At 35.5% G+C, this 27634-nt stretch overlaps 1 protein-coding gene across 3 annotated transcripts; it reads right to left on the bottom strand.

Moving 5' to 3' along the window:
* Window positions 1-177: 177 nt before the first annotated feature.
* Window positions 178-27634, bottom strand: LOC128229160 (carbohydrate sulfotransferase 11-like). 3 transcript variants are annotated; one of them, XM_052940879.1, is made up of 3 exons: window positions 8988-9183; window positions 3531-3613; window positions 178-2768 (listed from the first exon to the last, which is right to left on the bottom strand). In XM_052940879.1, the coding sequence occupies exons 1-3, from the start codon at window positions 9085-9087 to the stop codon at window positions 1650-1652; spliced, it is 1302 nt and encodes a 433-aa protein (XP_052796839.1). In that variant the 5' UTR covers window positions 9088-9183; the 3' UTR covers window positions 178-1649. The 3 variants fall into 3 exon arrangements, with proteins under 3 accessions (XP_052796839.1, XP_052796842.1, XP_052796841.1); XM_052940882.1 differs by lacking the exon at window positions 8988-9183 and adding an exon at window positions 5462-5607 and having other exon boundaries at window positions 179-2768; XM_052940881.1 differs by lacking the exon at window positions 8988-9183 and adding an exon at window positions 27396-27634 and having other exon boundaries at window positions 181-2768.

Genomic DNA, 27634 nt, shown 5'->3' with positions numbered 1-27634 from the left:
ATTAATTTTGCTTCATATTGTAACATTTGTTTTCACTCTATGTTTTTAAGGACGAAACTGCTCTTCTGTCAGATATAAAACGCATTTGTGACACCTACCTTGTCGGTACCTTTGAACAATTAAATTTTAAAGCTTCCAATATATTCTGCTCTATTTTAAATAACCAAATATTGCTTTGTACTTTTCTCTACTGCTGGTAAAATTGCTTTTTCGTGCTGCAACAATCGCTAAAAAATATGGGTAAATATTTATGATAACTTCATGATTACATATAAAGAGTATCCTTTATAATTTCTGTTTTTCTTTATAAGGTTCCAAAGGGTTGGCCCGACCCTATGGTCGCTATTATAGAACCATAGATGCTGTCATAGAGGCAAGTAAAAGAAAGAAAAAAGGACTCATGGTTGGAGAATTATTGCTGAACATTTTTTTTTATTGAAGAGACATTAAACAAACAGAAATGAAATATGTAACACATTTCAATGTAAATGAGTTTCAAAATATACTTTATTATATTTTACAGTGTACAGCCAACTTTACTGTAGTGCTAGCCGGCTAGGGATTTTTCAATGTAACCGATAGTGAAAGTCTAAAATGGCCGTTCAACATGGTGAATTGTGGTATTGTTTTCTTTGTTGCAGTTTTATATTTTAAAGTAGACATTAATCTTTTTGAACGCATTGTTTTCATTATAATCATTCTGACAAGTGCTCCGTGACAACAGTAATATAATACTACAAACCATTAATTGATGCAGGATCTCTGCCTGGAATTTAAATTGGTTCTGTAATCGACACCCCATCGCCATGGGGATACACATCCATACTATTCACAATACAATATTGAACAATACCAACTCATGCCATTAATTCTTTAAATTGAAATCATTTTTTTTTCAGTAAATTTTACTGCTATATTGTGTTGACTTTAATGATATGCCAAAAGAAATACAAATAAAACGCTTATCCCCAATAAGATATTTTCAAACATGAAAAATAAAGAATGCTCTTTTTTTCAAATGTTCTTAGAAATTATGATTATTAATTTATTTAAATGGAACCAATACGTTGCCGTTTAATATTTTATATCCTAAAATATTGAAACTTATTGGGGATAAGTTTATTAGATTTAACAATATTTGATAGGCAATGTTTGTTTTTGTAAAAAAAAATCAAGATCAGACATGTTTCATATTGTTCAGTTTTATATTTGAATGTATTGTCTCTCAGCTCAAATTGATAATATTAATGCCATAGATATGGCACGAACACCAGGAAAGGAAATTCTGAATACCCTCTTAGGCACTTTTTTATGTCACGTGATATTATTTTTATCACGTGACATTATTTTCCGGTATGGCGTACGATTAATATTCAGTTCTGATGTAACTAGAAATAGGCATTTCCGACAACTGGTTGAACATTTGGTATTTGATCTGTGTAACAAATGTTTTTTTGTATTCCATGTTTTTACCTTCAATTAAATATTGAATGTGTCAAATGTAAGGTAATAGTGTAAATAAAACTGAAAACGGCGACTTCTTGCTGGCTGAAATAAAGAACTTGGGCCCTGAAGTGAAAACAAATATTTTTTTTATCTAATATTGATATATATATTGTATCAATTAATAGTAGGCCTGCATTATATTTTTATACTTCATCCAAACTATTTTTGTCATATCCAAACAACTCGAAATCAAATTTATAAACCTCCTGAATAGATTTTACCAGTTCCACAGGAACACTTCTATACGCTTCTAACATCATATTGCGTTTTTGATTACTAATATCAAAAGTTTGGTCGTGTTGATATTGTAATGTCCACAAAGCATGTTTTACAAATACTTCCGTCGGATGTTGAGTGAAGTTGTCTGAATGCATACTTTTGAAAGGAATATCAATTGATCTGTGAATATATCCGTTGTATTGGAAAGCTTTCCAAAGTCGCTTTGCAACATCTTCTTTGTCGAAACAGCCTTTATGTATAGCACGCTCCAAATCAAAGTTATATTTGACCAACATCGTTATTTCTTCGATCGCCCTTGATGATTTTGAACCTGACATAGGAATCAAATTTCCTAGCCCGACTTTCTGCATTATATAGTTTGAGTCATTGGCGAATGTTTCCTGTTTGCCAATGACGTCATAGGCCACTAGACAGGGATCACATATTTTATATACCGGCTGCCAGTGTTCATTTAAATTTCGGGGGAAGGACGCCACTATGTATTGTAGAAATTCCGTAAATGTGACGTCATTTGCACATAATCTTTGCTCATCAGTAGCGTTTAGACGTATTTGGTTAACAACAGCATGTGCATCCGATCTCCAAAAGTCTGGCAGAAGAAACTTGTCAATGTACGCGGACCATAATCGACCGTACGGTTCTCTTGTAAACATGAATGAACGACCCTTTGACATTTCACCTCGAGCCATGGCGCTTTCCAAACCAACGTGCCTAATGTATTTCAAATTCCCATAATGTACATAGTTGCGGTCGATGTCTCCTGGTTTGCTTATGTTTAGATTTGTATTATAATCTCCAGCAATAAAGCGCATTACTTGCTTCCAGTATGTACAGCCAATCTTTGGCGTTAAACAATAGTGAATGTCATGATTCATACTTGACCATACTTGGCCCGTGGGTTTTAGGTTTTCCCAGATATTGACTTTAATATTTTGAACACAAAAATCTCGAACTTTTTGTAATCGCTGTTGCACAACGTTCTCCACATGGCTATATCTGGTTGTTATATCGTCGTCTACTCCCTAAAATGAATGCAATGGATATAAATTCCATTTAAGGGCGATAAAAGTATTTATGTGGCTTGCTAGGATATTTCATTCATTGGTTTGGTTAAGTTAACTGTTTCGTGGTTACGACACGCAAAGAATTTGCTTCGCGGTCTCATTGCCAGATTCACGAACCAATCAAAGTTTAAGGTGGATATCAGGTGCTCTTAACAAACCAATGAAATCGCAATCGCCATTATTATATGTCTTCAGCGAATAAGCTTTGCGTGAAATGCTATAATTGAATTATTTGAGTATTTAAAACATTATATTGTATTGTGTTGTGGTTGTTTGAGCCTTTTAAGGGTTAATAAAACAATAGACATTACAAGAACCTTTCCAGTTCTGAATTTCTGTTAAATAATGAAGCGCAACGAAACCAAGTTCAAAATCTATGTGTGTGTCTGCTGCACTGGAAAGAAATAATATTTATATGACACTCTACAGAAACAAGTCCGGTAGTCGAAAGTTTAAACATAAACCCCGTTCAACGGCACAGGGTCAACGTCAATGACACTGAACAGAAAAATAATTTTCACAACACGGTCAGTAAAATGTGAATTTACTAGGTGTTTAAACAAGTTTGTGTGCACAACCTCACACTTATCCTTACTACACTTCCGAATAAAGTGAAAACGTTAATGGTAAATTTATCAATGTATGCATTAACTTAAAGAAAATCACGAATAATACAATGCTTATTTCATATTCACGATCTAAGCAAATAATACTTGTCACCTGTCTGGATGATTCTTCCAGTGTTCCTTTGTGACCAGATTCTTGTGTGGCTCCATATGGTATGTTTGTGAACGTCACTGTTCCTGAAGTAGACAGATAATCGGGGATCTTATGCCGGAAGATGTCATAACCATCTGATATATGCAAACAAAGAGCCTTAGGCTATTGGAACCCTTCAACAAATGTTGATATATGCTCAAATATTGTCTTTGAAGTCCACGATTTCAAAAACCGTTGTTAACGCAATTTAGCAAAAGGCTGTAGCGTGATTTTTTGATATACATTATCAGGTTATGCTTTCAAAGTATACCGACATGTTATGTATGAGTCCATTTGGCCGATTGGCGAAGATATCGGTTTTCTATTTTTTCTTCACTGTACCAGCGTGAGTTCATTCCCGACTAAACTCTATTTTCTTTTTATACGCTTGATTGTATTAAATGAAACTTCGGTATAAAGATAGAGAATAATATAATCAAAATATAAGTGCATAACCGCGGAAAGCAGTTTTTGGTCCTAAAGCCTGATCGAGCTTCTTTTTAAATTTCAATGGAAACTACCTGGACAAGCCAAAAACGAAGTCCTAACAGACACTAAACGGAAGACACACATCGTACAAAACAGCAAAGATATCTCGCGAATGGATATTCATTAACCTGCATCCATTTTACGGGGCTGCTCCCTCATTCTTCGCTTCTCTCGGTTGTTTAAGGCATTACTTGTCAATCAATTGTTGTTACACATACGTGTTTTACAGTTGGGAGCGATGGCCTGGCGGAGGAGGGTGGGGCGGCGAAATAATTCTCTTTGGCTTTTTACATCGTTCAATAATGAATGCTTCTCGCTTCTCAACAAGGCGACCAGGGATACGACTCCTGGCCTGGACGCATGAAAGTTTGGTAAGTGGTCACCAAGACTTACTATAAGTTCATATAACTTTCTTCACAATCGTTGTAACTTAATTAAAGTGTATTCAAATAATGTGGGTAAACCTTTCCGCTTCTCAATTCTTGAAATTTACGACGTGTTATAAAGTCAAGCAATTGAAATATACTTAATTAAACATGACATGCCGAGCAATAAAATGCGACTTGTTAGCACTACGTCAAGATAACGTTTTATTACTGATAGCAGCCCGTGGTAAATACTTGCTCTTCACTATTATTCAAAGACATAATTCTTTTCTTTTCTTTTTACATTTTAGAGTAAAGTAATTTTATCAAATGATGTGTTTAAATCATCCGTATAATACATATTCAGCAAAAGTTAAGTGTCACAAAACGAAAAAGACTTCAATTTTATATATTTGATAAGAAGTTTGTCAAATTTATAAGCGTTTGGATTATAAAGAAGTAATTAAGAAAAAATAAACAACAAAGAAAAATTCCACAAACAATAAATGTTATTCGTAATCGATTGCTTGAATTTGTTTGCATTTACTGCACACGTTGTCTGAAAGAGAATGCCGGGCATTCTTTTATTTAAATAAAAAAATATTTTTAATTATATATATTTTTTTCTTTTCTGCCTTTTTCTTTATATCTTGGGTGTGTGGGGGAGGGTGGGTACCGTTGCTTTTAAACAAATATAGGAAAATGTATCAAAGTGACTAGAACTAATGCAAATGGTAAAAGATGTTCAGTATCTAAAATATGTCTTGTAAAATCTTTTATTTGACTAAGTTTAGGTTTGGAGTGATACAAAATGCGAACTTAACTGGTTGTGTTATTTGACATGAATTAAGTTTCTATTTTATACATGTTTAGATCACGGGCATATCCTAGAGAACACTTAGCAACTACACTGAACAAATTTCCAATTAGTCAGCCTAAAAAGATATAAATCGAAATAGTTTTAAACTTTTGAGAAAAAAAAATCCGGTATTAAATGTATGAATTATACTTAACCTATCGTATGCACTAATAATGCACCTTTCGCGTGAATTTTTTTCTTGCAATCCATGGTTTTCTTGATCATTTCTTGTTCAATACACATTTTAAGAACTGAAAAACATAAAAAAATGACATGAATGACCAAAGAAGAGCGTAGTAGAGCGGTTGGAGTGTTCGCAGCTGGTCAATCTCACAGACAGGTATGTTATCACATTTTCCATAACGTCATTTCTCCAAATTTATTTTGAATCATAATGTGGTGTTCATTTTATCACATGCTCAATGCTCTATTTCAGGTAGCCCGAATGTCCTGTTTGTTGACGAGACGAGAGTAAGGCGGGTGCGGGTCTACCGTCGCCGAGGTGAACTAAGCCACACATAGCCGCCAATCGGCGTATGTTACTTGCTCAAGACAATGCGTCGTGTCATGCCGCAAGAGCAACGCAGCAATTGCTATCAAACAACATCCGAGTAATGCAATGGCCAGCAAGGAATCCGGTCTTGAAACCCATAGAGCATGTTTGGGACGAGCTCATATGCTCCATAAGACAAGGGCCACAACCAGGTTATCTCGGACATCTTGCGCAGATGGCGGTGCATGCTTGGACTGAAATTTTACAGGAAACTATCCAAAGATACATTCACTCCATGAGGTTGCGCGGTCGGGCAGTGATTGCTGCAAATGAGGGCCATACGAAATATAAAATAAATTGTGATTTTCTAAACTGACAGTGGTATTAAATGAATTAGCGCAGATGATTCACTTTTCAAATGAATTGAATAAAATTGTATGTACTTGTGTAAGACGAGTCGATCTTGGAATCGTGATAAAAAAACTTGTCCGCTATAGAATAGTTTTTGTGTTATTGTCTTTAAACTCGTGTGACTAATTTTAAATTTTGTTCAGTGTACTAATAATTTTGAAATTGTAGTTTTTCTGCAATGGTCAATGAAATTATGTGCAATCTGTTTTACTGTTTCAAGCGTGTGTTATCATAAAAGTCAAATGAGTCGAACATGATAATACATCAAAATAAAAACTTTTTTTTGCATCAACCTATATTGTGCACCTTTAAAAAAATATGTGCTCGTTTTTGCGAGGATAAACATTGCTCTTCTGACGTAGAAAATAAACAGCAGCTGGCTGATAATAAAGGATTTTTTTCGGTGAAATCGGCCATCACATAAAAGCAAATATATTATACTCGCTTTTCCAAATCTATATTTCCAGAGGCGGGACCAGGAGTTCATTACTGGGGAGAGGGGGAGGGGGCACAACCTTCAGCTCCCTCAAACTTCAACTTCAACGAGTTATTGAAATGACATTTAAGCTCTCGTTTGAGAATACGTTTATACATTATACAAAGTCGACTTAATTATTATAAAAACTATATGTATATGCATAACCGTAAATATATGAGCGTTTATTTTTTTTAAGTTTGGAATAAACTTTAATTGGTGGCCAACTGGAGGGGAGGGGGCATGGGCCCTTGTGCCTCTATAGATGTGCCACTGATTTCTAATAGGTAATAAGATCGATTTAAAAGCGTATGTCTTTATTAATATATTGTTTATTTTTACAGTAAATTCTTCAATTTAATGTGTTTCATTCACTAAATATTCAACTTAAATTCTTGACCTAGAGATATTTTCTTGAACGTTGGTTTAAATACTGTGAATAAATTGTTTGAAATTGATCCCTAATAATACAACAGTTGGAAATCGTTGGTTTTAACATTACCAATGCAAAATAATTCTTTACGAGTCCATGTCATGTTTGTCTGCTTAAAAATATGATGAATAGAACAGAACAAATGTTCTAATTGATTTATAAAAAACAGCTTTTATAAATTTAGTACAAGGACCTTTATATAGAAGAAGAAGAATAAACATACAAGCAAAAACACGGGGTGTTCGTTTTCACTATTTTACATAATATAATAAAGGAATTTTAATTTAATATAAATGCAGTAGAAGTAATAATATGCATGCACTTTGTATGCCAATATTCCGATATCAAAGAGCGAATAAAATAGGGTTATTAGTACTGCGTTTTGATCCAGGAGGTTGTTTTCGACTCGAGTGGATTTTTGCAGATTTGGATTTCACAAGGCACGAGCCGAGTGAAATCAAAATCTGCAAAAATCCCCGACATTCCGGATCAAAACGCAGTACTAATAACCCTTTTATTATATACATTACTGGTTAGATCACTTAAAATCCCCATGTTTTCATAATAAATATCATTTTAACGACGCACTATTTCTTATGACGTCATTTTAACATCGCTCAACGATACTTGTTATGACATGACGTCACAAGAGTAGAATACGGCCGTATTGCACTGGAGTGGAATAAGGACTACCGTATTTTGCGATATGCATTGCGTGTGGATTTATGATGGGTATATAATAAGAATAAATGTTATGGGCGATTCCATGACAAACCCTGTAAAAGTGAATAAAATCAAAAAAATATATAAATATGAATTTAAAAAAGGATTTTTGTTTCAACATTGAAAATTTAAAATATATTCAATAACATTTTTGAGAAAATATAGTTTAAATCGAAACGCTTGTACGTTCAGGAATGGAACAAGACAGTAAAGGACAGTTCGGTATGTTATCTGCTACCTCATCCTGCTTTATGTGCAAACTAAACGGCATAATATTTCAAAGCTTAGAGGTATGTTGTTTTAAAAAAGGGTCAGGCAAAAAGATATACTTTTCTCCCACATCAGATAAGTAGATCCAAAAATTTAACCATGCTAGAAATTCTTATCTTGCCCACGGGCAAAGATAAAACAAGTACCCGTATGGAACTCCTTTTTAATGGTCATCACATTGTAATTACCTCCATTGTAAAAGACTGTTGTCTGTAGCATCATAGAAATCATAGAAATCTTGTCTTGTAGCAATATTTAGAACGCTAATTAATTATTTCTCGCTTCGAATGTCACCATAAAAAAGTGTTCACGCACCTTTTAAGAAATAATGCTTCACTCTCCTTAGAACTATTTAAAGACCGATTTGACTATTAACATAATCTGAATTACTGCGCGCATATCCATGACAACCACGAATTATCGCATATCCATACGCATCTTTTTTCACTAAGCACAAAAGAGTTCCAGCAGAAACTACATTTTTACTTAATTTTGTTTAACTGAGGTGGTAGAAAAAGCATCTACCATAGCCGCTCGTGTAAGATAGGTTCATCCCGACCCTTGGTAAACCTCGTTTCCGCATAACACTCTGCGCTCGGGTCGGAATGAACCTATCTTACACTCTCGGCCATGGAAGAAACTTTTAATAGTAAAAAATATTACAACAATAGTTGTTTGAAACCTTAAAACGGCTGTGTCTTGTGAACGATTTGACGTTGACTTAAAAATTCTGCGGGTCATGAAGTTGAAATTATGAAATGTACGTTTTGTATGATTTTAGATATTTTTTTGCGCATTTGTTAATTTACCTCTTTAGGGGAACATTTCGTATATTTAAACTTATTTAATTATTTATATTTCATATTAAGTATATAAATATAGTACTATTATTTTACTTACCTACACTGTTCTTAAAAAGTGTTATTGCTATTACACACACAGTTATAAGTATAAAAGTATTCCGTAAAAACACTTTTTTAATCAACAAAGTAGTTTTCATATTTGTAATATTAATATATTATGTTTTTGTTAGAATGCCAACAATATCAAAATAAACAAACGTTTTGCGCGTTCTTTTATTTCTGATCACATACGCACTAGCTCTTGCGCATCATAGATATCACTACTCACTCTCTCCCTCTCTCAATACAGTCCTATTTGTATTGGAAAATCGACAGCACCCAAGGTATTTTACAAACTTGTAGTGTGATACTGGAGAGCATGGCTTAGTATTGTTTTTGTCTATGGATTCAGGTGGCACCAGTAAACGTATTGACATTACATGTGCACAACATCAATAGTTAAGTTTATATTTCTAGGAAGTGTGTAGACTACATCAAAATCGAATAAGGGACGCTTTTATACAATGCGTGTATCTTAAAATATTGTTTTGTTGAAAAAAATCATCGGAGAATTCGTAAAAACGACTTTAAAACTGCAGTAGAACTCAAAGCTTTTTTATAATCATTATTAATTTTGGTCTTGCAAAAGGTACAGAACGTTGAACAAGTTTCATTTTAAAATTTGGCTCAAGAATACTAAAAGAAACAAACAGTGGTGTTCTTTTAAAAATGTACCTTTAGAAAGCATATATATATATATATATATATATATATATATATATATATATATATATATATATATATATATATATATATATGGTATTGTCAGGTGTGGAATATCCTGATGTCGGCCCGGCAAATTTATTCTATAGCTTTACAGGCCAATTTTTGCAGAAAAGGGCAGTTATCGCCAGATTTTTTTATCAAAAGGAAAGCAATATTGAATTTGAAGCGCTTATGCTCCTAAAGTATGTGTGAAAGACGAGTTAAATGCTTATCTAAATATACATGTACATCATTTTCGAAAATAATACATGAATATTAGTGTTAAAGATCTAAATAACTGATTAAAATCCTTTATTCCTAGAATAATCCTTTTTTAATGAATTGTCCATGGTCAAGGTTATAAGTCACAGGCCGTTTCGACCTCGTATGAATGAAAGAAATGGTAATACAGGCTTGAATGAAAATATGGCATTTATTATTACCATAGAAAATTAATTTACGAAATATCGTAAAATGAATCATAGTTAATAGCATGCGTAAGATAAATAAAAATCCCGCCACGAGGAGAATCTCACGCTGTTTCATTTAAATTTCTTCAAAACCTTTTTTTTAAATGCGGCTGAGAAACATGATATTTTATAAAAACTCTTTTTAAAGTGTGCACGTAAAATAATTGTAATTTATTAATATATATCGTATTATGTTAATCTTTTTGACTCTCATGGAATCAATGGAAGAGAAACTTAAAGTTATATAACTATAACAGTACGCTCATTATAAATTGTACATGTACAATAAATCAGATTTATAAGATGATTGTGTATTGTGCTTATGTCTTGGCTCCCTTACAATAACGTTCTAAAAAAGCGACATAAAAGGATGTTTTGGAAATGTTCGGTTGTTTGTCAAAGTTTATGTTTTCGCAGTGAGAGTTCAAACTTCATATGTTTTATAATATATGTTGTATACATTCATAATTCGGAAAACTAGTTAATAAAGTTGTAAGTCCTTGACGTAAACATTTTCATTGAATCACAATTTTGATTACACTTGGAAACGTAGTGAAACTATAAGTTGGCAGAGCTTTAACGTGCAATTACTTGCGTGATGCTAAATAACAATATTGTTTATTTATAGGCAATATTTATGCGAAAAGCTACAGAAACAAGCTCTGTAGCAAAAAGTTTAAACATAAATCCGCAAGTAAGATATTGAACGGTTTTTTTTCTTGAAATATTTTAAAATTATACAACTCGCGTTTTGCGCTCGTGATTAATTTCAAAACTCGGTATGTAGGTGAAGTAACTATAGCAAAATATTTGCACATATTTCATTGCGTTGAATCTATAAATAGACTCGATCATATGTGATAAAAAAATATGATTTGACAAGAATGTAGAAAATATAATTGGACGCTGCACTCTCACAGATTGTCTCTTTTGAGATCTTATTAAAAATAATCAAAGAATGAGTCAAGTTTTGCTTAAATGTCTGGAAACAATATATGTAAAATTGCTGACAAAAGGTCAGATAGCGTTCCTTTCATATTTACGCTCAAAATTTGATGTTTTATAGCTAATAACGTTTAAAAGGCTTTAAGGCTGCACTCTCACAGATACCATTTTTACAACTTTTTTAAATTTTGTTTTGGAAAGAGCAAGTTTTTGGGTAAATATCTGCAAACCAATGATAAAAGATTTCTGACAAAAGATCAGATTTTTTAACTTAAATATAAAAATCTGCGATCTAATTTTTGTCAGCAGTCTTATATAACTGGTTTCCATGGATTTTCGCAAAAAATGGCTCATTCCAAGACAAAAAAATAAAAAAAGTTGTCAAAACGTTCAATCTGTGAGAGTGCAGGTTTAAGAAAAAAAATGAAATCATGGGCATTTTTCCACACAATTGAGAAACAAAATCTATGAGAGATAACAGCGATGATGACGGTGGATGTGTTGTTGTGGTGGTTGTGCTAGCTCTTAACCCGGAATATACGAGTTTCCAATAAAGTCTACTTTTTCCACATTGCTGATCGCCGCAGCCATTGTTAAGACTTTTATAGCCAAATACTTTACCTTTTACACACAATGAAGTAAATCTACAAATTCATATATTTCAATGACCATTTACATCGGTCAAACTATTGATTCTACAGTTTATTGCCAGGTTTGTCAATAGCTCTTTAAACACTGAAGCGATATTAAAGTACCATCACTGAAGCAGTTTTGTAGGCAGTGACACTCAGTCGACACTTGTGAAGACCCTTATTTACTAAGTACATACTATATCACACCATAAGCACACTTACACTTGAAAACTTTGATAAACCTAAAATGGTAGAAAATATATTAATCGATTCATGTCGATTTCGATCTCTGCATGTACTCACATTGCTCTACTACATTGGAGTACCACAATCGAATCGATATAACTTGTGTTAAAAATGATGATGATGATGATGATGATGATGATGATGATGATGATGATGATCAGACAATTGGCAGTAACTGATATACAAGTATTTAAAATAGCATAACAAACACGTAACGCATTAATAGTAAATCATAAAACACATATGAATGAATGCATGAATGAATATAATCGTCCTTAACAGCATGATAAAACAGCAACAACAAAATAAAGAGTTAAATAAGGGAGTGGTTGCGTCGGAATTTTGATATTAATTTACTAGTCTGCTTAGCGCGCGCCGAGTAACTGAATAAAAGGCACTCTCAGAACCCGCCTGGTCAAAGATCGTTACGGCCGCGCAGTAGCTCGCATGTTTAAATGAAATTAAGAATCTTAATTCTACTTAAATCAGCAGCCGACTCGCCTATGCTTTCAAGCACTGTTCCCGACCGACCTTGAGAACCCTTGCTACTGACATATTTCATTGGATTAAGAAAGACTACATTGTCGTAGTAGACGCATAATCGAGATTGTTTGAAATTGGCCGTCTAACGAATCTCTAATCAAATACTGTCATACACAATACGAAATGATAATCTTTGCAACATATGGAATCCCTTGCAAACTCATGGTTGACACTTCCGGATCATACAATAGCGAAAAGCTTGAACACCAAAAATCAAAGACAGGTGCTCAAGTCTAAGGCAAGGCGATTTCAAGTTATAGACTTCAGTGCATACACATCTCAACCATATGCTACAAACTCACCCAGTTCGAACATTCCTGGACAATAATTACCTGATTGAGACCATCATATAATGGTTCATCATCGCAAACACCAGATATTATCCCACAAAGTACAATGACATCACAACAGTTGACTTTTTCTGTAGTGCAACATCAATAACAACAAAGATAAATGATAATAATGACAACAATGATGAAACCACTCGTACTAAATCAGGAAGACAAGGTAGGAAAAACTGAGCAGCTGTATTTGTGAAGTATGACAAGTTAACTTATAAAAACTATTTTCAAGAAGGTAAAAATATCAGCTATGTGCATACCAAATTGTGCTTCCTGGTCCGATTTACGACCAATGTGCGCGAGAGTGTGAATATTAAACAAACTGTGGAAACTCTGCCATGGCATTTGATAAATGAAGCACATGTGTTCAGTTAACATTTAATTTTATGTTTCAACGTGAAAAAACAGCTCCAATTTAACCCAATAAGCTGATAAAATCAAACGGTGACAAAAGTGTCAGAAACGATTATACAGATCTCCAATCTTTGGGGAAAACTTGACCAATTGCCGGGACATTGATCTAGACGCAACACCAAGAAACAATAAGCTTTCAATCACATATATACTGTGTTATCTATTACTTATTATCACTTTGAGTCAATGCTAGGTCTTTCAAAAAGAAATTGTGCTGATTGAAAAAGTATTCTGTATTTTAAAATGAAGAAAAACAAACAAGATGATGATGATGATGATGATGATCATCATCATCATCATCATCATCATCATTTTCTTATTTTTGAAGTAGTTATTTTTTTCAAATAATTCCTGAACTTCCAAAGTCTTATTGGAAAGATTGCAATTACAATGTAACAATTGTGACTTCAATTTCAGCCACCAAGCAGTTTTACAAGATCGTTTACATTAAACATTAAATCTAGCCAGTATCATGGACCTTTAAACCATAAGATTGTTTCTTATATATAGTTTTCAAATTGCATTATATATTATGCAGGAACCGCATGATCTTGAGAAGTACGTTTATTTTTCGAGTGGGTAATAGTCATAAAGGTAATTAAATATTGATATTTATAAACTGTTCGACAAGTCCTCATGCTGGCCTAAAGTTTCTCAATGCTTGCATAGAAATTATAAGATGATTGGGCGGAAAGATTTTTGAGTTTAGCCCAAAAGCATTTCGTGAACTCCCTGAACCGTACATGTACATTATTCGGTTTTGTTTGGGATATTCCGATCGTGAAGCAGGTGAAAGGCTGGCAAACCAACGTTCGCGCTCTATGGATAAAATAAGGTGCGCGGTCCATGCACATCATGCAATTCATTGTCGTTTCCGGAACGAAATTAGGTAAGTGGCTTTGGATGAGGAAGATATTCAAGATCTTTGCTATCAGAACATTCCGTCCGTCAGGAACAACTTTGCCTCCTAGGGAGTCGTTTTCCGTACCGAAAATGGTCCAAACGTCTATGAAAAAGGAAGAGAGGGGAAACAAAGCATAGAATACCTCGAAAAGAGAATTTCATTTCATGAAAATGTCATAAGTGATGTGGAATCTAAGACCCAAAAAGAGTGTCTTGAAAGACGAATGATACACAATGAAAGTGCCGTCAGTGAACAGGGACATAACGTGAAACGTGTTATGGATAAACTTGTCCGAATAAGTTAGGCATCAAGGCGCCGGTCCCCATCTCCAAATAATGACAAAAAGTGTTTTAGATGTAAAAGTGAAGATCACTCTGATTTCATCAGAAATTTCCCACATGAAGCCCCTGAAAGGAAAAGAGACGCCAGACCGAAAGTGGTGAAAGCAGTATCTTTTTAAGAATAGTTAAACATACAGGAGTCGAGAAAGGAGGCCTCATCCCGACCTAGGGGGAAAATCCGGCCAATGATGTGGGTGGAGTAGGTGAGATTTATTATGATGGAAAAAACAGTAGAGTTGGCCAATAATGAAGCTGAGAGACCTGATGGAGACACAACCTCATAGACAACCATTGGAAAGAGATTGGTGGACGCGATGCCCTCATAGATAAAGATTGCAAGGTGTTTGAGAGGCCTGATGAATGCATTGCGCTCAATAAAAGTAGCGTTGAAAATAAGCCGAACACACACTTGACCAAGTATATGGTCAGCAAACAGATGATACAGATCTGTCAATTTTTTTTATAAATCTCTTTTACATGCGGTTGATATCCCACACAAGATAATGAGATTCAATAATGAACGTGTCTCCATGTTCACAAATGCTGGTGCCGAAAAGTGATGTAACTGTTTCAAAGGCGACTACTATACCACCCAATACTGCAATGTTTATTGAATGCCAGGTGACTACAGATCTGCATACTTACATGGTTGCGCCTGAAAAAGATGTTCCAGTGGTTGTACATAGAACACTCTATGCAATCGACACCAATACCCGTGTTTGTGTTATGAACCGGCAAGATACACACATAACTGTGAACGTTGGACTATCCATTAATTTGGCCACTTAAGTTGATTTATTGAAACCTGTTGGAACAACAGAAGAAATGAGTGACAGTCAGTGTATACTACCGGCGGCACTTACAGATTTATATCATCGATTCAGTAAATATTTAGACAGCCAACAACAACAGCAGGTGAAGTGTTTACTGATAGAGTTTGGAGATGTATTTGCTCTGAATGAGTTTGATCTTGGAAATCTCACAGCTGTTCAGCATGAATTTGATACTGAGACGGAACGTCCAGTCAACGCAATGTAAGACGCTCTCCAATAAGGTTCACTGCTGAAGAGGAGCACAAAAATAAAATGTTAAACGGCAAAGTAATTCAACCCTTAAGCTTCTCCTTCAGTCCAAAAGAAAGATGGTTGGGTTACTTGGCTTGTAGACAATAGTGCATTAAATAATGTGACTACCAAACATGTCTACCCTTTACTTCCAGTGGACGACTGCATGGATGATCTGGCCAGAAATATTTGGTTTTTAAACCTTTCAGAGGAGCAGACTGAGCCAGATGAATGTAAGAAAACAGCCTTCAAATTTTCTTTGTTTCAGCCAAAAATAGTATTTTAGGTCGCTTAGTTGGCCCTGGTGGTATGAGGGTGGAGAAGCAGACATTTATGTAGTGCAACTGATGAAAAGGCCCGCGTGTACTAGATAAGTGGAGCAATTTATAGGACTTGTGAGTTACCACCTAACTTTCATACGAAACTTTGCTTAAGTAGCTGTTCCGTTGTATGCCATAACAGGGAAGCGTGAATATGCATGGAAAATGGAGCAAGACGAGGCATTTCAACAGCTGAAACAGATGATGACGTCATCTCCAGTGCTCGCGCTGACAAACAGCAAAGATTCATATGTCATTGACACTGATACTTCAGACAGAGCGGTCTGGGCAGCGCTACGCCAGATTCAAGATGGTAAAGGATCAGTGATTTCATTTGCATCATTCAGCTTGTCCCCGGAACAGGAATTTTGTGCACAACTAGGAAAGAGCTATTGGCTATACGATTCAGACGTCATTACCGTCACTACTTCCTGGGTCGGCCATTCACGGTCCGTACTGAACACAGTAGTTTGACATGGCTAATGAATTTTAAAGAATCACAGGGACATCTGGCACGGTGGCTAGAAAGGCTTAGTCATTATCAGATGAGGATGGTTCATCGTCCTGATAAGAAACATGGTAATGCAGATACCTTGTCAATGCTAACGGCACAAAGGCACAACGCCGGTTGTCGTAGGTTCACTAAGTGTCATAATAACTGGCATTAGTTCTCTGATGAAGTGGATTATGTGGTATCAATCGGCAAAAGGTTTCAATCATCTTTAATTGGTGGATTTATGTGATATAGCAAGAGAACCTATGAGTAAATCGTTTTTTTTTCTGTGTAGTTCTAGTTGCTCAAATAAAGGTGTCTGTTAATGAAAATAATCCTGATGACTTGCATGTATGGGATGTGCTCATCAGAGAACAATCGGTAGATACTGATTTAATCCCGTTTCAGTCATGGTCAACAAATTGGGAAATTCCAACCAATGGGGAACTCTACTTGTTGAGCCCAGAAGGGAAATACTTTTGGATCAACAACAATTGTGTTGTAAAGAAAGATGATATACTCTGGTGGGATGTTCCGAAGGAGAAAGGACTTAAATAACTTGTGCCGAAAAGATTTCAGCCAGATAGTCTGTGCTTAAGTCAAGATATTCCAGCATCTGGTCACCGGTGTATAGATTGAACGTTGGCTAATATAAAGAGGAAGTATGCTTGAAGAGGAATATCCAGAGATGTCAAAGTATTTGTTTCGTCGTGTGATCAGTGTAATCGATACAAGAAAAGTACACGCAGACTAAAGCATGAAATGATTCAGTAACATGCAGGAGCACTAACGTAAGAGATCCACATTGGTTTCACTAACAAAGACTCCTTGTGGAAATAAGTTCATATTATCGATAATGGACCACTTTACCAAGTGGGTGTAATGTATTACACTTCCATGTATGACGGCAGAAGAAAATTTTCAGTAGATTTGGGTGTCCATTCCCGATACTTTCTGATCGCGGAACAAACTTTGAAAGTAAATTGTCCAGAACAACCCCGTATTGGCCATCAGCTAATGGTCAAGTAGAGAGATACAACCGGACATTAATGGACGCATTGGTGTGTCGTTTAACGCCACCATGGGATGTGGGATCTTCTTGTGCCACATATTGCAGGTGCATTACGGGCTTCTGTGAACCGTCATAAGGGCTATACTCCGAATCGGATGACGTGGGTAGAGAACAGTGAAGCCAAGTTGACCTAGTGTTTCCATGGGATCATTCTGATGTGAGTCATGAGGACTCTTATATGAAACAGTTGGAATAGTGTCGCATGAGGCAGCATGTAAGACTCTCATTGAGGTTATGCAGAGAGACTAAGATCTCAAACTGTACACTCGACAGTATGATGTTGGAGATATGATAATGTTGTCAGAGCAAGAAACTCACCTCGCCATGGAATGGCCCAGGAGTAGTAACTCGAAGAATTACGCCAAATTTGTAAAATGTAAGTATGCAACGAAACTACGTGACTGCCAATTTTGATCGGATTTAAAAGTACTGTAGCAGATCGCCTCCGGCCTGGGCTATTAGGGTATAAGGCAATCTTTAAGAAGCACCACAGCAGCTAGTGGAGGAACTAGACGTAGAACAGTAATATCCCTATATAGAGCCAAAACTTCGGTTCCATGATACAATGTGACTTTAGTTTGGAGTGATTTTACGAAGCGTGTGTGAACATCCCCGAGGAGGAAGCTGATTTAATTGACAAATATAGTTGCCTTAAATGTGAGGGTACCTCTGTCAGGGTTTGTATTGAATTAGTATTAAAATCATCCTTTTTTTAGATGTCTGGCTCCGACAGCTCCATTGATTGCCTAAGAGAAGTATTCTCCAGGCATATGACTGCTGATATGAGTGAGTAGGAGAAAGTTTTAAAAACAGTTCAAGAAGAATTTAAAGCGGAAAGATTATTGCCTTATGCTCGAGATTTGACCCGGACCCTCTTCAAGCCAGAGTATTTCATGAATAGGGTTAAGGAGTGCTGTAAAGAGTACTACCGAATTGCCAAGAAACAGAAGAAGGGCATGTATATGCGCGAACTGCGAGCCGAAGATGCTGTAATGCATTCAGATAGTGGCCTATTATCCAACAAAAAGTGAGTTCTCGCCACTTCAAACCAGAAAATTGAGCTCAGGTCACCTCAACATGGAGCCAGATGGAAGAAGCAATGGAGGTTGGCTGCCTCATCAAGGGTGGAGTCGTCAATGACTTTCGAGATTTTCAACTATTGACACCGTGTACACAAGAAAAAAAACCTCATCTATTTGCACACCCTTGCCCTCCCCCACCCCCCTCAAAATATGCTGAGCCGCAAGAACAAGTAAAATCTGCTGAACAGGGACAAACAACTCTAAAGTCTGATGTAGGAGTAAAGAAACCACAGGGAGGCCTGGCATCAGAAGATCAAGCGATAAAATCAGATGATGAGAGCTCAAAACAAGTGGCTGAACCGCAAAGACCATAAGCTCCAGTTTTCAACAAGGAATGACGAAGTCCCCGGAACACGCGACACAAGGGAAAATTAGTACTCGGTTTTGATCATCCTAGACCAAGGTGTTGCAACGGACCCGTTATGCCCGTCGTGACACATACAAGGGAAAAAACTGTCCTGTGAAGCATTGTCAATTAGAGCTGTTTCAAGGCCTTCGTCCCCAACCAGCAAGTCGTTTACCCTATTATTTTCAACAAGAGCAGATGGACCTGGTATCAGCACACGTCGATCGTGTCTTGTGTTTAACGTGGATGTCCAGGCATATCACTGGGACATTCTCATCTAGGACACAATTGTTCTTGTGAGTAAAAAGAACATAATCATCAATAATACAGAGCTTAGCCACATCGCTCTTGAAGAAATGAACCAGGTAGCTTCACGCGAGTCCAGCCCTTGGGCCACGAGGACGTCGCTTATTCGAAATGATACCAAGGTGATTCTATTTCACAGGACTGAGCCACACAGAACGACCAAAGATGGGGAACGACAATGGACTTCAGCCTCTAGGTCGGGATTCCAGCAGGAGTGACTAGCAAAGAAAATTATTATATTGCGACAGCTTAAAGTAAGGTGGCCTTTATCCACGGAACAGAAATCATCCCCACTGTGACGGTTAGCCATCCTAGCTAGGAAATTCGTCCAGCCGTTTATGCGTGTAAAATGGCGGTTGGAATATTCGAGCAGTGAAAGAAAAAATGGATTTTGTATTGTTTTATGAAGGATATATTTATTTGAATTAGCTATAGTATAACTCGATGGATTTATCAATCACTTTCAATGACAAGAAAACGAAAAAAATCAAAAGCTCGGCCAGGGGAACAACGACAAAAAACTAAAAGTTAAAGGCGGGAACTAAAACCAAAACAAGCAATGGCCATGTGCAATGATTAAGGCAATAACAAAGGTCAGAGTAGTAATATTCATCTTACAAAAAGCAACTAGTGCAGACCCCACAGTCACAGTATTGCAGCCCGGGTTACATGTACCCTAAAAATATGAAGATGGCCGCTAGTTCATACCCGGTCTGGTGATCGCTGACCACTGGGCCAACACAGAGCGGACAGGCAAAGCCCAATTAACAACGTTCTGTGAACAACGACTTTGATAATATGTTAATTAAGCGATTAGATACTATGGATAGTAAACTTGATCGCCTAGATTCTATATAGTCTAGTGTAAACAACATAAATACCCGAATGCAAAGTATTGATACAAAGATCAGTGACATCGAGAGCAAGGCGCGTGACATCAAGCGGAGTCGTGAAATAATTAAACAACATAAAGAACTGAACAGCTTTCCCCAAAAATGAAGAAATTTGAAGATGAACATAGGGTTACAGAGACTACGCTGAATTCTGAGATATTAGATCTTAAATGCTGCAGTACGTGTGACCAATTATTGATCCACCAAATTACATAGGAAAAAGATGAAAACTACGAGCAAAAGATGCTGGAGTTTATTCAGGATAAGCTTAAAATACACAATGCTACTAATACGTATGCAGAGAGCGCAATGGAAATACCCCTACTAAGGCGACAAGACTAGGCCGTTTGTGGTCAAGTTCTCCGATTTCCTTGATCGTGAGAGAGTTTGTCGGGCGGCGAAGGAACTGAAGGAGACACAGTACGGGATCTCTGAACGGTTTACTAAGCAGGTCGTGGAACAGCGTCGGACGCTAATTCCCAACATGCTCCAGGCCCAGAAGCACGGCAAAAAAGAGTTTATCAAGGTCGATACACACACTTTATCAACAACCATCTCTACCGCGGCCACCAGTAATTGTGTGAGAATGTTCTCAAGTGCCTTTCCTGGAACGTAGAAGGACTTACTCTGCAGAAAAAAATCGTCGAAAGATTTTGTTGATCTCATCTGTGAGAATGACATAATATGACTGAATGTGTCATGGACAAATAAGAACTTGAATATTGACATGAAAGGATATTCTAACCCTATTCATTCTTACCGTAAATACCAACATCGAAGAGACAAACGGTCAAGTTGATGCCTTATTGTGTATTTTATAGATAATATTAGAAATGGAATAAATCTTATACGTAATCCATTTCCAAAATGGAAAGGTTAAACGGGATTGGTCTGATGCTGAATGAAAACGCAAATATGACGTGTATAAAAACGTTGTATGACAATTTAACCTTACATTTTCTGATACTGATAGAGCTTTGCTGTATGTGCTGTATGTGCCAAAACAGATCAGATTATAAGTATCAGTGTCGGAGGTAAAAACATCATACAACTCTGCACGAAGTCAAAAAATGAACGATTTAAGAAGGAAAACCCCGGAGAGGGAGTGTTTTGGAAAGTATTTAAAAATGGGAAAAAATCAAATAATGGTGATACAATTGTTAATGAGGAATTTAAACTTTCCTTAGTAATCTCATGTCAGGTGGTGATTTCCGAGGTGAGGAAGCATATAATGATTTTATTGAGGAATTTGATTCTAGTTTAGACCATAACTCTACTTTCGAGTCATTAGATGTGCCTATTTCAGATGATGAAATTGGGAAAGCAATCAAGGAGTTAGGTTCTAGGGCAACTGGTGTTGTTATTCAAATCTATAAAAAGGGAAATCAATCAGACCCTAACAATTACAGAGGGATAACTCTTACTAGCTGTTTTTCAAAAATATTTACTATCTTGCTTAATAAAGCCTGAAATTGTGGGCTGATAAAAATAGTATTTTAACAGATGCTCAGTTTGAATTTAAAAAATAGTATAGCACTGTTGATCATGTCTTTCTTTTGCAATCGTTGATCCAAACACAGTTTGAAATCAAAAAGAAGCAATTTTGCTGTTTTATTGATTATAAAAAAGCTTACGATTGCATTGGTAGAAGCAGGCTTTGGTATAAGTTCGTAGAATTGGGAACCGACTGTGAAATTTTGTCCCAGTTCGATGTATATATAGCGAAGTGTACAGCACTAGGGAACATTGTAAGATTTTTTCCAATAGTAACCTTGGCTTGTATTAAGGAGAGATAACCTCTCCGATATTTTTCACACTTTTATTAAAATGCATTTGCAAGAAAATATTAATGTCGGTATTACTGTTGACCAAATTAAATATATTGTAGCGTTCCGATATTATGTAGACCTTTCCACTCGCAACCTAGGAATACCACCGAGTGGGTATTATCCACATATGTTTACAATGGAGTACGAACTACCGAGTGCTTTTTATACACATATTTGACCTTTCAGAATAATTCCGTCTATGCAATATACTGGCTGATAACGTGCCCCAGTGGGCACTTTTTCGAGTTATGCTCGCTGTATAGATTCTCCTGCCCATTTACAGCTAAATGATGACCATTTGACAAGCTAGTACTCAATGAACTTCTGAGTACTAGTTATATATGTGCACATGTGGGTTCTCTCACCCTTACCCAAGAATAGCCTTGATGTTGGAAAGCTTCGCTTTAGCTTTCAATAGCTACATTCAGTCATTTAATAACTTCACAGAGTCTTGTGAAAGTTCTATCTTAACTATAAAAATTAAATAAAATGGACTCTGGAAAAATATTTAAAGAAGCTAAAATGTGCTTAATCTCATAATTTTCCTAAGTAAGTAATAATAAAACAAAGGATTACATGGTAACTATTTATTTGTTAACTTCCTAACAACTCTTCTAAACGTGTATTCGTTAAACTATGTGCAAATATCAAGAATAAGAATATTCATATGATTTACTCTCAATATATTAGAGCATTAATGTTGTATTTCCAGAATTTAAATAGGAAATTCTCTCTCTCTCATTCTCACCCAATCTTTAAGTAAAATATTCTAAAAGTAATTATACTTTAATTCTATTGAAATTGATTATAAAGAATTTAACCAATGACGTCTATACTTAATTCTTACTTATATTGTATTTCTGCTATGAATTTAGATAAATATAACAAAAATTTACTTCAAAATGAAAATTCAGCTTGTCGCTGTGAGAATGGCTGCCAGAGTCCTTGATCGTCTGCAAGCTCAAGCTTATATACTAGAGCCGATGGAACATAAACATTTGTTCATTCGGTGAAAAAGTGTTCCTTCGTGAGTTTCCGTAAAAATAGAACGTTTACTACTGTTTCAATTCAAACAGTGCAGACATTATTATAATGAATGGAATGGGTTCGACAATGTTGTGTATGAATAGAGGAAAGTCTAATTGACATGACTGCCACAAAGGCACAAAAATCGAAATGCTAAAAAGAGAGAAATTACAATCGAAACCTCAAAAATCGGCAATATTATGTCAGCATCTTGACAGTTGCTAGGGAGATTTCCCAGAATGCAAAGCGGAAGAAGCTCATTCAAGATTGCTGCCCCCATACAGAACAACTTGCTCTTTAATAATTATTCGAAAAAAGGGGTACATATAAATCGTGGCTTAAAAAAGTGAGTTATATTTATGTTTTAAACTGTGGTTAAAACTTTAAAGTAAAATATGGATGCTGTCATAACATATTACAAAAGAAACAACTTTGGTACACATTAAAAACACAAACATGTACATCATTTACGAAAAATGAAGATTCGTTGAAAATTTGGGGATATTACAATATCTACTGCTATAAGCAGATGATGCTGTTATTGTTTCAGAGACAAAAAATGGTGTGCAGAACTCTTTAAATAGGTCATGTTCATATTGTCGTAAATGGAACCTCACGGTGAACATTGATAAAACTAAGGGTATGGTGTTTAAGAAATGTGGTGGGTTGGGTTATAATGATAGATTGTTTTATAATAATCAGGAAGTAAAAATGGTTAATTCTTTGAATTATCTAGGTGTTTTATTTACTAGTGGATGTTCATTTATTCAAACTGCAAAAACCCTTACAGGAAATGGGTTAAAATCAAAATCACTGCATTCACTTTTGGGGCTGGTTCGTAATATTAAAGTTCCAATTAATATCATGTTTAACCTCTTCGACTCCTATGTGTTATGAATTTGGAGATCTCAGCGAGAGTGCATAAGAAATTTTGCAAATTGGTTTGAAATGTTAAACAATCCATTAACACTTGGGCCTTGTATGGAGAGTTGGGTTAATTCCAAGAATGCAAACGAATATTCGAATAAACGTTTGGTATCCGAATTTCATGATCGGTATTCAAATATTCGATTGTTTGTTGTTGAATAAAGATAATATTAATCTTAAATGCCTACAACTCTATAATTGTGTATAAAGTTTGTTCGGCTTGTTTTACAACGCTTGGCCAGAGGTGTGAATGTGATGGCAATACACTAAACACGCGTCATTTGTCATTTAGGGAGATAGCGTCGTGTACTATAAAAAAATCCCCGTAATTTTACCATAACTGGCTAGACAAGTGACATAAAAAAAATCAATTATTTTCGGTAAATTTAAATGATTTTGGCAATAACCAATGTGTTGTCTTGGCTGCAAATTAAGCTGTGCAGCACTGCTCAAATCGCCGTGAGGATATGAATTGCATGTGCTACAATAATGTTATTACATGTATGTGCGATGAACTGTTTTCAATGTTTTTATATAATGTTCATGCTTTGACATGAACCTGTATAGTATTGCATTTGAGAAAATCTTTCCTCTTTTGATGCACAATAGAAGAGTCAAAATCCACATATGTTTTCGTTTCAATTTACTAGTTCCCGAGTTGGTTTGGTTCTCCATAGTTATATTTAGAAGAGGCCATTTCCAGAACGAGGCTACTCTTCCTAAGGAAAGACCCTCAGTTGGCGCATGACGCCATGGACCAGGAACCCATCTAAATTCAATTGATTAAAAAAAAAAATTGAGTCGTTTTTGTTCGTTTATAATGAATTTCTTTCAGAGGCTCATTTGGGGAAAAGTAGAGGACCGCCGTGCTTACTGGTTACGACAAGCAGGGTTAAAATGCCCCGGCTATTTCTAGCGAAAACAATAATAGTTTACTACAACTTCTAAAGATTTATTTTGGTAATCGAATATTCGATCGAAAAAAAATACCGAATATTCGAATATCAATTTTGCCATTCGTTTGCATCCTTACTAGATTCTCATTGTATATAGAACGCCATATAAAAATGGTGAAATACTTTTTAAAGCTCCACTCAGTAAAGCAAGAAAATTGTATTTTAAATGCTTTATAACTTGATCAAATTAATAATGTAGACAAAAACGTCTCCACCACGAACTAGGTAGCAAGAGTTCGTGAGATTCTTCAATCATCTGGTCTCAATGAAGAATGGCTATATCCTGGTTCTGTGTAAATGGAATGTTTTGTGCCTGTTCTTCGGAGTAGATTTCGAGATATTTATATACATATCAGTAATTGGAGATCTAGTTAGATTCATCATCTGCTCTAGATGTATACCGTGACATTAAAACTAGTTTTGGACAATCAGCGTATTTCAGCCTTATAAAAAATACAAAATAAATGTTCTGGCTAAATTACGCTTTCTTCGCATAATGAAATACGAGATAGGTACATACTCACATTAGTTTGATGAAATACATTCTATTGATGCAAAGAAGTAATAAAATACTCATAATGAAATTAGCAATGTATTGTGATAAGGCGTTCAAACTTCGCGATTCGTTGATATGATTTAAGTGTCATGAATGCTTCTGTCTCTGAATAAGTATCTTTCTCAATCTGAAGTCTAGAGAGTGCATCCGGGACTAAATCCGGGCACTTGACATTTAATCATAACGTACCATTATGTCAGTATAAAAGAAACTAATCTAAAATAAATGTAGCTCATATACAGTTTATAACCTAACCATTTTTAAAATATATTAATATAATATTACTGTCTTCACGATATGTGCCGGTCCGCTGCAAATTGTGTACGGGTCCGGCAGCTCTTTCGTAAATGACGGTCCGGATGACCAACATATTTTGAGACGACTAAATAGCAATACGGTACCTAAAAGGGAAATGTCTGTAAGACTTTTTTCGCTGATTATTTGCTTAAGCGGTAGTTAATCGATCCCATCTTGATATTTGACGTCACTTAACATCGCCAAAAGTCGGCCATTTCCGATATGGAACCATGATTGATTGCCGGGGATAAACGAGTTTATGAGACGCATGCATAACGGCATTTTATAACCGCTGTTATGATTGGTTCTTGGTTTGCAACAAGGCACAATCAAAATCGTCAACACTCAATATATAATGTTTCGGCTTCGGTTAAAAAGGCGTCGGTTAGTGGAACTACCGGCAGACCGAAAAAACGCAAATCACCTAAATGGCGGCGGTGTTGAAATATTTTTTTGAGAAATTAAGTGTGTTTATATTTACTTGACGTCCAAATAGTGTACCTATGTTTTTATTGTGATTTTTTTTCAGGAAAGCATTAAAACAAGTTGACATTCATTGTTTTTACTTTTTTTATATACTATTTAATGACATAATTGTTCGAGCAGGCAAATATTTTTTTTCGGGCAGGCAAAAACCTCAAACATGCCTGTCCGGGGAACAGGCAGATATTTTTTACAATTTTGGGAAAAATGAAATATCCTTCACAAGGAAGGAAAGGTTTCATGATACTTAAGTCTATTTTTTTTTATTTGGTTCGGGTTACCCGACCTTACCTACGCAATAGGCACCGACCCTATCATTTTCATAGTCAGTTGGTAAACAAATAAAAAATATATATATATGTTTTAAGTGTGTGAATTTAATAATAATTTTAAACCATTTAAAGCTTTATACAGAAGATTCCTTTTACACCGTTCTACATTGACGAATAAACGTTCTTAAATAAAGCCTAATAAAAAATCAAAAAAATCCTTCCTACATATTTTTGAAAAGGACGTCGTCCAAACAAAACCATTTAAAAATAATAACAACTATATAATGACAACGACGCCATGGCAATGACAGTTCCGTGACTTTATATCTTTGAAAATAGATATATTTTATCACTGATTGTTCAATTAGACCCTACCAAGTTTAGCTTCAACAATTAGCAGGGGCGGATCCAGAATTCGACGTAAGAGGGGGCTACGCCGCCTCAAAACCAAGTTCTATTTGTATGGAATTGTTGGCAGTGGGGTTTGGGATATTCCCTCAAGAAAAATTTAAATATTCTAGACCAAAATGATGCATTTTGGGGTATTCTATTAAAGTACTTCTCCTCACTGGCACCGGATCTTCAAACTCAATCATTTTTTTTAAAAATCAAAAAAATCTTATAATTCCTTACTAAAAATTACAATACCGATTATGTGAAAAAATATTGAAAATTAATATAAAAAATATATCAGTATAATATACAGTGCAAAGTGCATATTTAAAAAAAATCAATATTTTTAAAGTTGTTGAGTCGATTTTACTGATGCAACATTTGCACGAGGGTAAAGAACATGTAGCGAAATGACTTTATTTACTGTACAGATAGTATAACAGTAATAGAAATTCGAAACTAAATATAAAAAAAAATGAAAAAACGTATTAACGAAATCTCATTATTTTACCTTTCACGTGTTTTACATTTTACATTATATTACAGTTACCTCTGGAGCCTAGGTTATATATCACTGTTGCCAGGAGCATTAGTACCAATAGTCCACACGGCTTCAACAAATTGTATATTCCGTTCATGATTAGCAAATAAAAACATGAGCCGTGTTCCAGCAACACTCTAAATAACACATTGCAAATAATATATCATTGTTGCCAACAGGATAAGCACCAATAGTCCGCACGCCTGTGAAAACATATATATTCTGCTCTTGTTTAGCAAACAAGGACA

The sequence above is a fragment of the Mya arenaria genome, chromosome 3 (genome assembly GCF_026914265.1).
Source record: "Mya arenaria isolate MELC-2E11 chromosome 3, ASM2691426v1".
In the NCBI taxonomy this organism is placed as follows: domain Eukaryota; kingdom Metazoa; phylum Mollusca; class Bivalvia; order Myida; family Myidae; genus Mya; species Mya arenaria.
The sequence above is the reverse complement of the archived record's forward strand: the minus strand, read 5'-3'. Positions and strand labels throughout refer to the sequence as shown.

Coding starts and splice junctions, on each gene's coding strand:
- LOC128229160 (XM_052940879.1), bottom strand. CDS start 9,087: ATGAAAACTACTTTGTTGATTAAAAAAGTGTTTTTACGGAATACTTTT. Junction 3,614..8,987: donor ACTTTTTAAGAACAGTGTAG/GTAAGTAAAATA, acceptor TGTCTACTTCAG/GAACAGTGACGTTCACAAAC. Junction 2,769..3,530: donor TGGAAGAATCATCCAGACAG/GTGACAAGTATT, acceptor CATTCATTTTAG/GGAGTAGACGACGATATAAC.